This window comes from Petromyzon marinus (genome assembly GCF_048934315.1).
Source record: "Petromyzon marinus isolate PM22_M1 ecotype Great Lakes invasive population chromosome 80 unlocalized genomic scaffold, UKy_Petmar_22M1.pri1.0 chr80_unloc.2, whole genome shotgun sequence".
NCBI classification, from domain to species: Eukaryota; Metazoa; Chordata; class Hyperoartia; order Petromyzontiformes; family Petromyzontidae; genus Petromyzon; species Petromyzon marinus.
In genome coordinates, this window is record NW_027422630.1 from 895042 (window position 1) to 909442 (window position 14401).

Below are 14401 nucleotides of genomic sequence, written 5' to 3' on the forward strand. Positions count from 1 at the left end.
AGTGGTGAGTAGTGGTGAGTGGTGGTGAGTAGTGGTGAGTAGTGGTGAGTGGTGGTGAGTGGTGGTGAGTAGTGGTGAGTGTAGTGGTGAGTAGTGGTGAGTAGTGGTGAGTGGTGGTGAGTAGTGGTGAGTAGTGGTGAGTGGTGGTGAGTAGTGGTGAGGGGTGGTGAGTAGTGGTGAGGGGTGGTGAGTAGTGGTGAGTGGTGGTGAGTAGTGGTGAGTAGTGGTGAGTAGTGGTGGTGAGTAGTGGTGAGTAGTGGTGAGTGGTGGTGAGTAGTGGTGAGTAGTGGTGAGCGGTGCTCACCTGCTTGAGGTTAGTCTTGAGGTGAGTGGCTTCAGGCTCAGGGAGAGGGGGGATGGAGTCAGCTCCCTTGGGAGTTATCACCTGCAGCTCACACGGTGAGGGTGAGGGGTGGGTGAGTGGGGGGGTGAGCGAGCGGGTGAGCGAGCGAGTGGGCGAGCGAGTGGGTGAGCGAGCGATGGGGTGGGCGAGCGAGTGGGTGAGCGAGCGATGGGGTGGGTGAGCGAGTGGGCGAGCGAGTGGGTGGGTGAGCGAGTGGGCGAGCGAGTGGGTGAGCGAGCGATGGGGTGGGTGAGCGAGTGGGCGAGCGAGTGGGTGAGCGAGCGAGTGGGTGAGTGGGTGAGCGAGTGGGTGAGTGAGTGGGTGAGCGAGTGGGTGAGCGAGTGAGTGAGTGGTGAGCGAGCGAGCGTGTAAGTGAGCGAGCGAGTGAGTGAGTGAGCGAGTGGGTGAGCGAGCGAGTGGGTGAGCGAGCGGGTGAGTGGGTGAGCGAGCGAGTGGGTGAGTGGGTGAGTGAGCGAGTGGGTGAGCGAGTGAGTGAGTGGTGAGCGAGCGAGCGTGTAAGTGAGCGAGCGAGTGAGTGAGTGAGTGAGCGAGTGGGTGAGCGAGCGAGTGGGTGAGCGAGCGGGTGAGTGGGTGAGCGAGCGAGTGGGTGAGTGGGTGAGTGAGCGAGTGGGTGAGCGAGCGAGCGAGTGAGTGAGTGAGTGGGTGAGTGAGTGGGTGAGCGAGCGAATGGGTGAGTGAGCGAGTGGGTGAGTGAGTGGGTGAGTGAGTGAGTGGGTGAGCGAGCGAATGGGTGAGTGAGCGAGTGGGTGAGCGAGTGGGTGAGCCCCACTCACCTTGCTAGTGTCCAGGTCGACTAGCCAGACATCGTCCGGGAGATGGAACCCCGCCTTGAAGAGGAAGAAGGAGGCCGGCACTCCGATGATGTACGGCGTGGGGGCCAGGAGGAGCTGTGCACGTCGTCAACATCGTCAACATCGTCAACATCGTCAACATCGTCAACGTCATCAACAACGTCATCATCGTCATCATCATCAACATCATCGTCATCATCATCATCGTCAACATCAACAACATCAACATCATCATCGTCAACAACATCAACATCATCAACATCATCGTCATCATCAACATCACCACCACCATCATCATCAACACCATCAACATCATCGTCAACATCATCGTCAACACCATCAACATCAACATCATCAACACCATCATCATCGTCAACACCATCAACATCATCGTCAACATCATCATCAACACCATCATCATCGTCAACATCATCAACATCATCACCATCAACAACAACATCATCATCATCAACACCATCAACACCATCATCGTCAACACCATCAACAACATCAACATCATCGTCAACATCATCGTCAACACCATCAACACCATCATCGTCAACATCATCAACAACACCAACATCGTCAACATCATCAACACCATCATCGTCAACACCATCATCATCAACACCATCATCATCGTCAACATCATCAACATCATCATCATCAACACCATCATCAACATCATCATCATCGTCAACACCATCATCACCATCATCAACATCATCATCATCATCGTCAACATCATCAACATCATCATCAACATCATCATCATCGTCAACACCATCATCATCAACACCATCATCATCATCAACGTCACCACCATCACCACCATCACCACCACCACCATCACCACCATCACCATCAACACCATCATCGTCAACACCACCATCATCACCACCACCACCATCACCACCACCATCACCACCACCACCACCATCACCACCACCACCACCATCACCACCACCATCACCACCATCATCATCACCACCATCACCACCACCACCACCATCACCTGCTCAGCGGAGGCCATGCACGTGGGTAGCAGTGGGATGATAGGGAACATATACTCCAGTGGGTACAGCATGGCCACCATCACCACCATCACCACCATCACCACCACCATCACCACCATCACTATCACCATCAACACCACCACCATCACCACCACCATCACCACCATCACCACTATCACCATCACCTGCTCAGCGGAGGCCATGCACGTGGGTAGCAGTGGGATGATAGGGAACATATACTCCAGTGGGTACAGCATGGCCACCATCGCCATGACGCTCATTGAGAGGGCATTGTAGTCTCTCGACTGGAACACCACCTGGGGGGGGGTGGGGGGTGGGGGGAGTGGGGGGAGAGGGGGAGAGTTGGGGGGAGAGTGGGGGGAGAGTGGGGGGAGAGTGGGGGGAGAGGGGGAGAGTTGGGGGGAGAGTGGGGGGAGAGTGGGGGGAGAGTGGGGGGAGTGTGGGGGGAGAGTGGGGAGAGTGGGGGGAGTGGGGGGAGTGGGGGGGAAGAGCGGGGGGAGAGCGGGGGGAGAGTGGGGGGGAGAGTGGGGGGGAGAGTGGGGGGGGAGAGTGGGGGGGGAGAGTGGGGGGGAGAGTGGGGGGGGAGAGTGGGGGGGGAGAGTGGGGGGGGAGAGTGGGGGGGAGAGTGGGGGGGAGAGTGGGGGGGGAGAGTGGGGGGGGAGAGTGGGGGGGGAGAGTGGGGGGGGAGAGTGGGGGGGGAGAGTGGGGGGGGAGAGTGGGGGGGGAGAGTGGGGGGGGGAGAGTGGGGGGGGAGAGTGGGGGGGAGAGTGGGGGGAGAGTGGGGGGAGAGTGGGGGAGAGTGGGGGGAGAGTGGGGGGAGAGTGGGGGGGAGAGTGGGGGGGAGAGTGGGGGGGAGAGTGGGGGGGAGAGTGGGGGGGAGAGTGGGGGGGAGAGTGGGGGGGAGAGTGGGGGGGAGAGTGGGGGGGAGAGTGGGGGGGAGAGTGGGGGGGAGAGTGGGGGGGAGAGTGGGGGGGAGAGTGGGGGGGAGATTGGGGGGGAGAGTGGGGGGGAGAGTGGGGGGGAGAGTGGGGGGGAGAGTGGGGGGGAGATTGGGGGGGAGAGTGGGGGGGAGAGTGGGGGGGAGAGTGGGGGGGAGAGTGGGGGGGAGAGTGGGGGGGAGAGTGGGGGGGAGAGTGGGGGGGAGAGTGGGGGGGAGAGTGGGGGGGGAGAGTGGGGGGGAGAGTGGGGGGGAGAGTGGGGGGGAGAGTGGGGGGGAGAGTGGGGGGGGAGAGTGGGGGGGGAGAGTGGGGGGGGAGAGTGGGGGGGGAGAGTGGGGGGGGAGAGTGGGGGGAGAGTGGGGGGGGGAGAGTGGGGGGGGAGAGTGGGGGGGAGAGTGGGGGGGGAGAGTGGGGGGGAGAGTGGGGGGGAGAGTGGGGGAGATGTGGGGGGGAGAGTGGGGGGGAGAGTGGGGGGGAGAGTGGGGGGAGAGTGGGGGGGAGAGTGGGGGGAGAGTGGGGGGGAGAGTGGGGGGGAGAGTGGGGGGGGAGAGTGGGGGGGAGAGTGGGGGGGAGAGTGGGGGGGAGAGTGGGGGGGAGAGTGGGGGGGAGAGTGGGGGGGAGAGTGGGGGGGAGAGTGGGGGGGAGAGTGGGGGGAGAGTGGGGGGAGAGTGGGGGGGAGAGTGGGGGGAGAGTGGGGGGGAGAGTGGGGGCGAGAGTGGGGGGGAGAGTGGGGGGGAGGTGGGGGGGGAGAGTGGTTGTGGGAGAGTGGGGGGGAGAGTGGGGGGGAGAGTGGGGGGAGAGAGTGGGGGGGAGAGAGAGACTGGTTACCGTTTAGTCACCCCACTAGTCACCCCCCCCCGTCACCCCCCTAGTCCACTCCCCTAGTCACCCCCCATAGTCAATCCCCCCGTAGTCACCCCCTGGTCACCCCCCTAGTCACCCCCTTAGTCACCCCCTAGTCACCCCCCTAGTCACCCCCCTAGTCACCCCCCTAGTCACCCCCCGCTAGTCACCCCCAGTCACCCCCCCTAGTCACCCCCCTAGTCACTCCCTAGTCACTCCCTAGTCACTCCCTAGTCACCCCCCTAGTCACCCCCCTAGTCACCCCCCCGCTAGTCACCCCCACAGTCACCCCCCCTAGTCACCCCCCTAGTCACCCCCCTAGTCACCCCCCTAGTCACCCACCGCCACCCCACGTAGTCACCCCCCTATTCACCACCCCCCTAGTCACCCACCCCCACCCCCATAGTCACCCCGCCGTAGTCACCCCCCTAGTCACCACCGTTGTCACCCCCGTTGCCACCCTCTAGTCACCCTCTAGTCACCCACCTAGTCACCCCCCTCCTAGTCACCCCCCCTAGTCACCACCCAGTCACCCCCCTAGTCACCCCCCTAGTCACCCCACCCCCACTAGTCACCCCCCCAGGTCACACCCCTAGTCACCCACCCCCCTAGTCACCCCCTAGTCACCCCCTAGTCACCACCCCCCTAGTCACCCCCACCCCCACATGTAGTCACCGCCCTAGTCACCCACCCCCACCCCCCCTAGTCACCCCCCTAGTCACCCCCCCTAGTCACCCCCACCCCCCCTAGTCACCCCCATAGTCACCCCCTAGTCACCCCCCACCGCCCTAGTCACCCCCTAGTCACCCCCTAGTCACCCCCCTAGTCACCCCCCCGCTAGTCACCCCCCCCCAATCACCCCCCCTAGTCACCCCTAGTCACCCCCCCTAGTCACCACCCCCCTAGTCACCACCAACCCCCACCCCCCACGTAGTCACCCACCCCCTAGTCACCCCCTAGTCACCCCCATAGTCACCCACCCCCCTAGTCACCCCATAGTCACCCCCCTAGTCACTCCCCTAGTCACCCCCCTAGTCACCCACCCCCCACACATAGTCACCCCCCTAGTCACCCCCCCCAGTCACCCCCTAGTCACCCCCTAGTCACCCCCACCCCCCCTAGTCACTCCCACCCCCACATGTAGTCACCCCTCTAGTCACCCCCCTAGTCACCCCCCACTAATCACCCCACCCTAGTCACCACCCCCCTAGTCACCACCCACCCCCTAGTCACCCCCCTAGTCACCCCCCTAGTCACCCCCCTAGTCACCCCCCCTAGTCACCCCCCCCTAGTCACCCCCCTAGTCACCCCCCTAGTCACCCCCCCGTAGTCACCCCCCACGTAGTCACCCACCCCCTAGTCACCCCCCTAGTCACCCCCTAGTCACCCCTAGTCACCCCCCCTAGTCACCCCCACCCCCCCGTAGTCACCCCCACCCCCCATAGTCACCCCCCTAGTGACCCCCTAGTCACCCCCCCCTAGTCACCCCCTAGTCACCCTCCTAGTCACCCCCCCTAGTCCCCCCCACCCCACCCCCCCTAGTCACCCTCCTAGTCACCCACCCCCACCCCCCCTAGTCACCCCCCTAGTCACCCCCCTAGTCACCCACCCCCACCCCCCCTAGTCACCCCCCTAGTCACCCCCCTAGTCACCCCCCTAGTCCCCCCCCTAGTCCCCCCCTAGTCACCCCCCTAGTCACCCCCCTAGTCACCCCCCTAGTCACCCCCTAGTCACCCCACCGTAGTCACCCCCCCCCTAGTCACCCCCACCCCCCACGTAGTCACCACCCCCCTAGTCACCCCCCTAGTCACCCCCACACCCCACCGTAGTCACCCCCCTAGTCACCCCCACCCCCCCTAGTCACCCCCCTAGTCACCCCCCTAGTCACCCCCCCTAGTCACCCCCCCCTAGTCACCCCCCCTAGTCACCCCCACACCCCACCGTAGTCACCACCCCCCTAGTCACCCCCCAGCCACCCCCACCCCCACCCTAGTCACACCCCCCTAGTCACACCCCCCTAGTCACCCCCACACCCCACCGTAGTCACCACCCCCTAGTCACCCCCTAGCCACCCCCACACCCCACCGTAGTCACCCCCCTAGTCACCCCCCCTAGTCACCCCTAGTCACCCCCTCCCACCGTAGTCACCCCCTCCCCACCTTGTGCTCCAGCACGATGCAGCACAGCACGTGGAGGCACAGGTCGACCCCGAGCAGCTCGAGAGGCAGGTGGAGCGGGTAGTCGACCAGCGAGAGTCGCCCCGCGTCCGGCGAGGCCATCACGATGGGCGATGCCACCTGCAGCTCAGGTGGCATGGCCAGCAGCTCCAGGCGGGCGACTCCGGCCGTCGGGACCGGGGCACGGAGGAGGCGCTCCACCCAGGCCTCCAGCTCGTCCACGTCTCGGCGAAGAGACGCGGAGGTGGTGGACGCCGAGGTGGTGGACGCTGAGGTGGTGGTGGAGGTGGTGGAGGTGGAGGTGGTGGTGGTGATGAGCAGACGCCAGACGGCTTCTCTGCGGACGGGGGCGGAGAGGTGGGTGGGTGGGTGGGTGGGTGGGTGAGTGGGTGAGTGGGTGGGTGGGTGAGTAGGTGAGTGAGTGGGTGGGTGAGTGAGTGGGTGGGTGGGTGAGTAGGTGAGTGGGTGGGTGAGTGGGTGGGTGGGTGAGTGGGTGGGTGAGTGAGTGGGTGAGTGGGTGAGTGGGTGGGTGAGTGGGTGGGTGGGTGAGTGTATGGGTGAGTGGGTGGGTGAGTGGGTGGGTGAGTGGGTGGGTGGGTGGGTGGGTGAGTGGGTGAGTGGGTGAGTGGGTGGGTGGGTGGGTGAGTGGGTGAGTGGGTGGGTGGGTGGGTGCGTGAGTGGGTGGGTGGGTAGGTGGGTAGGTGGGTAGGTGGGTGAGTGGGTGAGTGAGTGGGTGAGTGGGTGAGTGAGTGGGTGAGTGGGTGAGTGGGTGACTGGGTGGGTGGGTGGGTGAGTAGGTGAGTGGGTGGGTGAGTGGGTGGGTGGGTGAGTGGGTGGGTGAGTGGGTGGGTGGGTGGGTGAGTGGGTAGATGGGTGAGTGGGTGGGTGAGTGGGTGAGTGGGTGGGTGAGTGGGTGGGTGAGTGGGTGAGTGGGTGGGTGGGTGGATGGGTGAGTGGGTGAGTGGGTGGGTGAGTGGGTGGGTGGGTGAGTGGGTAGATGGGTGAGTGGGTGGGTGAGTGGGTGGGTGAGTGGGTGGGTGAGTGGGTGAGTGGGTGGGTGAGTGGGTGGATGGGTGAGTGAGTGAGTGGGTGGGTGAGTGGGTGAGTGGGTAGGTGGGTGAGTGGGTGGGTGGGTGGATGATGGGTGAGTGAGTGGGTGAGTGGGTGGGTGGGTGAGTGGTGGGTGGGTGGGTGAGTGGGTGGGTGGGTGGGTGAGTGAGTGAGTGGGTGAGTGGGTGAGTGAGTGAGTGGGTGAGTGAGTGAGTGGGTGGGTGAGTGAGTGAGTGGGTGGGTGGGTGGGTGAGTAGGTGAGTGAGTGGGTGGGTGAGTGAGTGGGTGGGTGGGTGAGTAGGTGAGTGGGTGGGTGAGTGGGTGGGTGGGTGAGTGGGTGGGTGAGTGAGTGGGTGAGTGGGTGAGTGGGTGGGTGAGTGGGTGGGTGGGTGAGTGTATGGGTGAGTGGGTGGGTGAGTGGGTGGGTGAGTGGGTGGGTGGGTGGGTGGGTGAGTGGGTGAGTGGATGAGTGGGTGGGTGGGTGGGTGAGTGGGTGAGTGGGTGGGTGGGTGGATGCGTGAGTGGGTGGGTGGGGTAGGTGGGTAGGTGGGTAGGTGGGTGAGTGGGTGAGTGAGTGGGTGAGTGGGTGAGTGAGTGGGTGAGTGGGTGAGTGGGTGACTGGGTGGGTGGGTGGGTGTGAGTAGGTGAGTGGGTGGGTGAGTGGGTGGGTGGGTGAGTGGTTGGGTGAGTGGGTGGGTGGGTGGGTGAGTGGGTAGATGGGTGAGTGGGTGGGTGAGTGGGTGAGTGGGTGGGTGAGTGGGTGGGTGAGTGGGTGAGTGGGTGGGTGGGTGGATGGGTGAGTGGGTGAGTGGGTGGGTGAGTGGGTGGGTGGGTGAGTGGGTAGATGGGTGAGTGGGTGGGTGAGTGGGTGGGTGAGTGGGTGGGTTGAGTGGGTGAGTGGGTGGTGAGTGGGTGGATGGGTGAGTGAGTGAGTGGGTGGGTGAGTGGGTGAGTGGGTAGGTGGGTGAGTGGGTGGGTGGGTGGATGATGGGTGAGTGAGTGGGTGAGTGGGTGGGTGGGTGGGTGAGTGGGTGGGTGGGTGGGTGAGTGGGTGGGTGGGTGGGTGAGTGAGTGAGTGGGTGGGTGGGTGTGAGTGAGTGGGTGAGTGAGTGAGTGGGTGGGTGAGTGAGTGAGTGGGTGGGTGAGTGGGTGAGTGGGTAGGTGAAGTGGGTAGGTGGGTGAGTGGGTGGGTGGGTGGGTGATGGGTGAGTGAGTGGGTGAGTGAGTGGGTGGGTGGGTGGGTGAGTGGGTGGGTGAGTGGGGTGGGTGGGTGAGTGGGTGGGTGGGTGAGTGGGTGAGTGGGTGGGTGAGTGAGTGAGTGGGTGAGTGGGTGAGTGGGTGGGTGAGTGAGTGAGTGGGTGAGTGGGTGGGTGGGTGGGTGAGTGGGTGAGTGGGTAGGTGGGTAGGTGGGTGAGTGGGTGGGTGGGTGATGGGTGAGTGAGTGTGTGAGTGAGTGGGTGGAGTGGGTGGGTGAGTGGGTGGTGGGTGAGTGGTTGGGTGAGTGGGTGGGTGAGTGGGTGGGTGAGTGGGTGGGTGGGTGGGTGGGTGAGTGGGTGAGTGGGTGGGTGAGTGAGTGAGTGGGTGAGTGGGTGAGTGGGTGGGTGAGTGAGTGGGTGAGTGGTGGGTGAGTGGGTAGGTGGGTGGGTGAGTGGGTGGGTGGGTGGGTGAGTGGGTGAGTGGATGAGTGAGTGGGTGGATGAGTGAGTGAGTGACTGAGTGAGTTGGTGAGTGAGTGGGTGAGTGAGTGGATGAGTGAGGATAGTGGGTGAATGAGTGAGTGGGTGGGTGAGTGAGTGACTGAGTGATGAGTGAGTGACTGAGTGACTGAGTGGGTGGGTGAGTGAGTGACTGAGTGAGTGAGTGAGTAGGTGGGTGAGTGAGTGAGTAGGTGAGTGAGTGATTGAGTGACTGAGTGAGTGACTGAGTGTGTGAGTGAGTGACTGAGTGACTGAGTGAATGAATGAGTGGGTGAGTGAGTGACTGAGTGAGTGACTGAGTGACCGAGTGAATGAGTGAGTGACTGAGTGAGTGACTGAGTGAGTGACTGAGTGAATGAGTGACTGAGTGGGTGAGTGAGTGAGTAAGTAAGTAGGTGAGTGAGTGACTGAGTGACTGAGTGAGTGACTGAGTGACTGAGTGGGTGGGTGAGTGACTGAGTGAGTGAGTGAATGAGTGAGTGACTGAGTGAGTGACTGAGTGACTGAGTGAGTGACTGAGTGACTGAGTGAATGAGTGAGTGAGTGAGTGACTGAGTGAGTGACTGAGTGACTGAGTGAATGAGTGACTGAGTGACTGAGTGAGTGACTGAGTGAATGAGTGACTAAGTGGGTGGGTGAGTGACTGAGTGAGTGACTGAGTGACTGAGTGAGTGAGTGAGTGGGTGAGTGGGTGAGTGGGTGGGTGAGTGAGTGAGTGGGTGAGTGGGTGGGTGGGTGAGTGGGTGGGTGAGTGGGTGGGTGGGAGGGTGAGTGGGTGAGTGAGTGGGTGAGTGAGTAGGTGAGTATGTGAGTAGGTGAGTAGGTGAGTAAGTAGGTGAGTATGTGAGTAGGTGAGTAGGTGAGTGAGTAGGTGAGTGAGTAGGTGAGTGAGTAGGTGAGTGAGTGAGTGAGTGGGTGAGTGAGTGGGTGGGTGGGTGAGTGGTGGGGTGGGTGTGAGTGGGTGGGTGGGTGGGTGAGTGGGTGGGTGAGTGAGTGGGTGAGTGAGTGGGTGGGTGAGTGGGTGAGTGGGTGAGTGGGTGGGTAAGTGAGTGGGTGAGTGAGTAGGTGAGTGAGTATGTGAGTAGGTGAGTAGGTGAGTGAGTAGGTGAGTGAGTAGGTGAGTGAGTATGTGAGTAGGTGAGTAGGTGAGTAGGTGAGGAGGTGAGTAGGTGAGTAAGTAGGTGAGTATGTGAGTAGGTGAGTAGGTGAGTAGGTGAGTGAGTAGGTGAGTATGTGAGTAGGTGAGTAGGTGAGTGAGTAGGTGAGTAGGTGAGTGAGTGAGTGGGTGAGTGAGTGGGTGGGTGAGTGGGTGGGTGGGTGAGTGAGTGAGTGGGTGGGTGGGTGAGTGAGTAGGTGAGTAGGTGAGTGAGTATGTGAGTAGGTGAGTATGTGAGTAGGTGAGTGAGTGAGTATGTGAGTAGGTGAGTGAGTAGGTGAGTGAGTAGCTGAGTGAGTAGGTGAGTAGGTGAGTGAGTGAGTGAGTATGTGAGTAGGTGAGTGAGTAGCTGAGTGAGTAGGTGAGTAGGTGAGTGAGTAGGTGAGTGAGTATGTGAGTTGGTACCTGTGTGCGAGTATGTGAGTAGGTGAGTAGGTGAGTGAGTAGGTGAGTGAGTAGGTGAGTGAGTAGGTGAGTAGGTGAGTGAGTAGGTGAGTGAGTATGTGAGTAGGTGAGTAGGTGAGTGAGTATGTGAGTTGGTACCTGTGTGCGAGTACGCGCGCCTGAGCGAGCCGCCGCGTGGCTCCGTCAGTGCGTAGGCCGCAGGCGTCCATCAGACGCTTCAGGATGAACAACATCTCCCGGAAGGCGGTGAGGAACGGGTGGTGGGAGATGATGCAGAGAGAGGTGAGGGAGTGCGTGCCAGTCACGCTCCTGGGAGACACGGTGGGTGGGTGGGTGGGAGACATGGTGGGTGGGTGGGTGAGTGGGTGGGTGAGTGGGTGGGTGGGAGACGCTTCAGGATGAACAACATCTCCCGGAAGGCGGTGAGGAACGGGTGGTGGGAGATGATGCAGAGAGAGGTGAGGGAGTGCGTGCCAGTCACGCTCCTGGGAGACACGGTGGGTGGGTGGGTGGGAGACACGGTGAGTGGGTGGGAGACACGGTGGGAGGGTGGGTGGGTGGGAGACACGGTGAGTGGGTGGGAGACACGGTGGGAGGGTGGGTGGGTGGGAGACACGGTGAGTGGGTGGGTGGGAGACGCTTCAGGATGAACAACATCTCCCGGAAGGCGGTGAGGAACGGGTGGTGGGAGATGATGCAGAGAGAGGTGAGGGAGTGCGTGCCAGTCACGCTCCTGGGAGACACGGTGGGTGGGAGACATGGTGGGTGGGTGGGTGGGAGACACGGTGAGTGAGTGGGTGGGTGGGAGACGCTTCAGGATGAACAACATCTCCCGGAAGGCGGTGAGGAACGGGTGGTGGGAGATGATGCAGGAGGTGGAGGGAGTGCGTGCCAGTCACGCTCCTGGGAGACACGGTGGGTGGGAGACATGGTGGGTGGGTGGGTGGGAGACACGGTGGGTGGGTGGGTGGGTGGGTGGGAGACGCTTCAGGATGAACAACATCTCCCGGAAGGCGGTGAGGAACGGGTGGTGGGAGATGATGCAGAGAGAGGTGAGGGAGTGCGTGCCAGTCACGCTCCTGGGAGACACGGTGGGTGGGTGAGTGGGTGGGTGGGAGACACGGTGAGTGGGGTGAGTGGGTGGGTGGGAGACGCTTCAGGATGAACAACATCTCCCGGAAGGCGGTGAGGAACGGGTGGTGGGAGATGATGCAGAGAGAGGTGAGGGAGTGCGTGCCAGTCACGCTCCTGGGAGACACCGTGGGTGGGTGGGAGACGCTTCAGGATGAACAACATCTCCCGGAAGGCGGTGAGGAACGGGTGGTGGGAGATGATGCAGAGAGAGGTGAGGGAGTGCGTGCCAGTCACGCTCCTGGGAGACACCGTGGGTGGGTGGGAGACGCTTCAGGATGAACAACATCTCCCGGAAGGCGGTGAGGAACGGGTGGTGGGAGATGATGCAGAGAGAGGTGAGGGAGTGCGTGCCAGTCACGCTCCTGGGAGACACGGTGAGTGGGTGGGTGGGTGGGAGACACGGTGAGTGGGTGGGAGACACGGTGGGAGGGTGGGTGGGTGGGAGACATGGTGGGTGGGTGGGAGACGCTTCAGGATGAACAACATCTCCCGGAAGGCGGTGAGGAACGGGTGGTGGGAGATGATGCAGAGAGAGGTGAGGGAGTGCGTGCCAGTCACGCTCCTGGGAGACACGGTGGGTGGGTGGGTGGGAGACATGGTGGGTGGGTGGGTGAGTGGGTGGGTGAGTGGGTGGGTGGGTGGGAGACGGTTCAGGATGAACAACATCTCCCGGAAGGCGGTGAGGAACGGGTGGTGGGAGATGATGCAGAGAGAGGTGAGGGAGTGCGTGCCAGTCACGCTCCTGGGAGACACGGTGGGTGGGAGACATGGTGGGTGGGTGGGTGGGTGGGAGACATGGTGGGTGGGTGGGAGACGCTTCAGGATGAACAACATCTCCCGGAAGGCGGTGAGGAACGGGTGGTGGGAGATGATGCAGAGAGAGGTGAGGGAGTGCGTGCCAGTCACGCTCCTGGGAGACACGGTGGGTGGGAGACATGGTGGGTGGGTGGGTGGGAGACATGGTGGGTGGGTGGGAGACGCTTCAGGATGAACAACATCTCCCGGAAGGCGGTGAGGAACGGGTGGTGGGAGATGATGCAGAGAGAGGTGAGGGAGTGCGTGCCAGTCACGCTCCTGGGAGACACGGTGGGTGGGTGGGTGGGAGACACGGTGAGTGGGTGGGTGGGTGGGAGACACGGTGAGTGGGTGGGTGGGTGGGAGACGCTTCAGGATGAACAACATCTCCCGGAAGGCGGTGAGGAACGGGTGGTGGGAGATGATGCAGAGAGAGGTGAGGGAGTGCGTGCCAGTCACGCTCCTGGGAGACACGGTGGGTGGGAGACATGGTGGGTGGGTGGGTGGGAGACATGGTGGGTGGGTGGGAGACGCTTCAGGATGAACAACATCTCCCGGAAGGCGGTGAGGAACGGGTGGTGGGAGATGATGCAGAGAGAGGTGAGGGAGTGCGTGCCAGTCACGCTCCTAGGAGACACGGTGGGTGGGTGGGTGGGAGACATGGTGGGTGGGTGGGTGGGAGACATGGTGAGTGGGTGGGTGGGTGGGAGACGCTTCAGGATGAACAACATCTCCCGGAAGGCGGTGAGGAACGGGTGGTGGGAGATGATGCAGAGAGAGGTGAGGGAGTGCGTGCCAGTCACGCTCCTGGGAGACACGGTGGGTGGGAGACACGGTGAGTGGGTGAGTGGGTGGGAGACACGGTGAGTGGGTGAGTGGGTGGGTGGGAGACGCTTCAGGATGAACAACATCTCCCGGAAGGCGGTGAGGAATGGGTGGTGGGAGATGATGCAGAGAGAGGCGGTGAGGAATGGGTGGTGGAGATGATGCAGAGAGAGGTGAGGGAGTGCGTGCCAGTCACGCTCCTGGGAGACACGGTGGGTGGGTGGGTGGGAGACACGGTGAGTGGGTGAGTGGGTGGGTGGGAGACGCTTCAGGATGAACAACATCTCCCGGAAGGTGGTGAGGAACGGGTGGTGGGAGATGATGCAGAGGGAGGTGAGGGAGTGCGTGCCAGTCACGCTCCTGGGAGACACGGTGGGTGGGTGAGTGGGTGGGTGGGAGACACGGTGAGTGGGTGAGTGGGTGGGTGGGAGACGCTTCAGGATGAACAACATCTCCTGGAAGGCGGTGAGGAACGGGTGGTGGGAGATGATGCAGAGAGAGGTGAGGGAGTGCGTGCCAGTCACGCTCCTGGGAGACACGGTGGGAGGGTGGGTGGGTGGGAGACACGGTGAGTGGGTGGGTGGGTGGGTGGGAGACATGGTGGGTGGGTGGGAGACGCTTCAGGATGAACAACATCTCCCGGAAGGCGGTGAGGAACGGGTGGTGGGAGATGATGCAGAGAGAGGTGAGGGAGTGCGTGCCAGTCACGCTCCTGGGAGACATGGTGGGTGGGAGACATGGTGGGTGGGTGGGTGGGAGACATGGTGGGTGGGTGGGTGGGAGACGCTTCAGGATGAACAACATCTCCCGGAAGGCGGTGAGGAACGGGTGGTGGGAGATGATGCAGAGAGAGGTGAGGGAGTGCGTGCCAGTCACGCTCCTGGGAGACACGGTGGGTGGGTGGGTGGGAGACATGGTGGGTGGGTGGGTGAGTGGGTGGGTGAGTGGGTGGGTGGGTGGGAGACGCTTCAGGATGAACAACATCTCCCGGAAGGCGGTGAGGAACGGGTGGTGGGAGATGATGCAGAGAGAGGTGAGGGAGTGCGTGCCAGTCACGCTCCTGGGAGACACGGTGGGTGGGTGGGTGGGAGACGCTTCAGGATGAACAACATCTCCCGGAAGGCGGTGAGGAACGGGTGGTGGGAGATGATGCAGAGAGAGGTGAGGGAGTGCGTGCCAGTCACGCTCC

At 62.5% G+C, this 14401-nt stretch overlaps 1 protein-coding gene across 1 annotated transcript in view; it reads right to left on the bottom strand.

Moving 5' to 3' along the window:
* LOC116937795 (MAP kinase-activating death domain protein-like) overlaps positions 1 to 14401 on the bottom strand; it is an 81559-nt gene that overhangs the window by 39338 nt on the left and 27820 nt on the right. The window contains exons 7-10 of the mRNA XM_076058900.1: positions 6133 to 6374; positions 2357 to 2488; positions 1138 to 1251; positions 305 to 385 (exon numbers count right to left, since the gene is read on the bottom strand). Coding sequence (XP_075915015.1) covers positions 305 to 385; positions 1138 to 1251; positions 2357 to 2488; positions 6133 to 6374 — 569 coding nt within the window. The remainder of the gene's footprint in view (positions 1 to 304; positions 386 to 1137; positions 1252 to 2356; positions 2489 to 6132; positions 6375 to 14401) is intronic.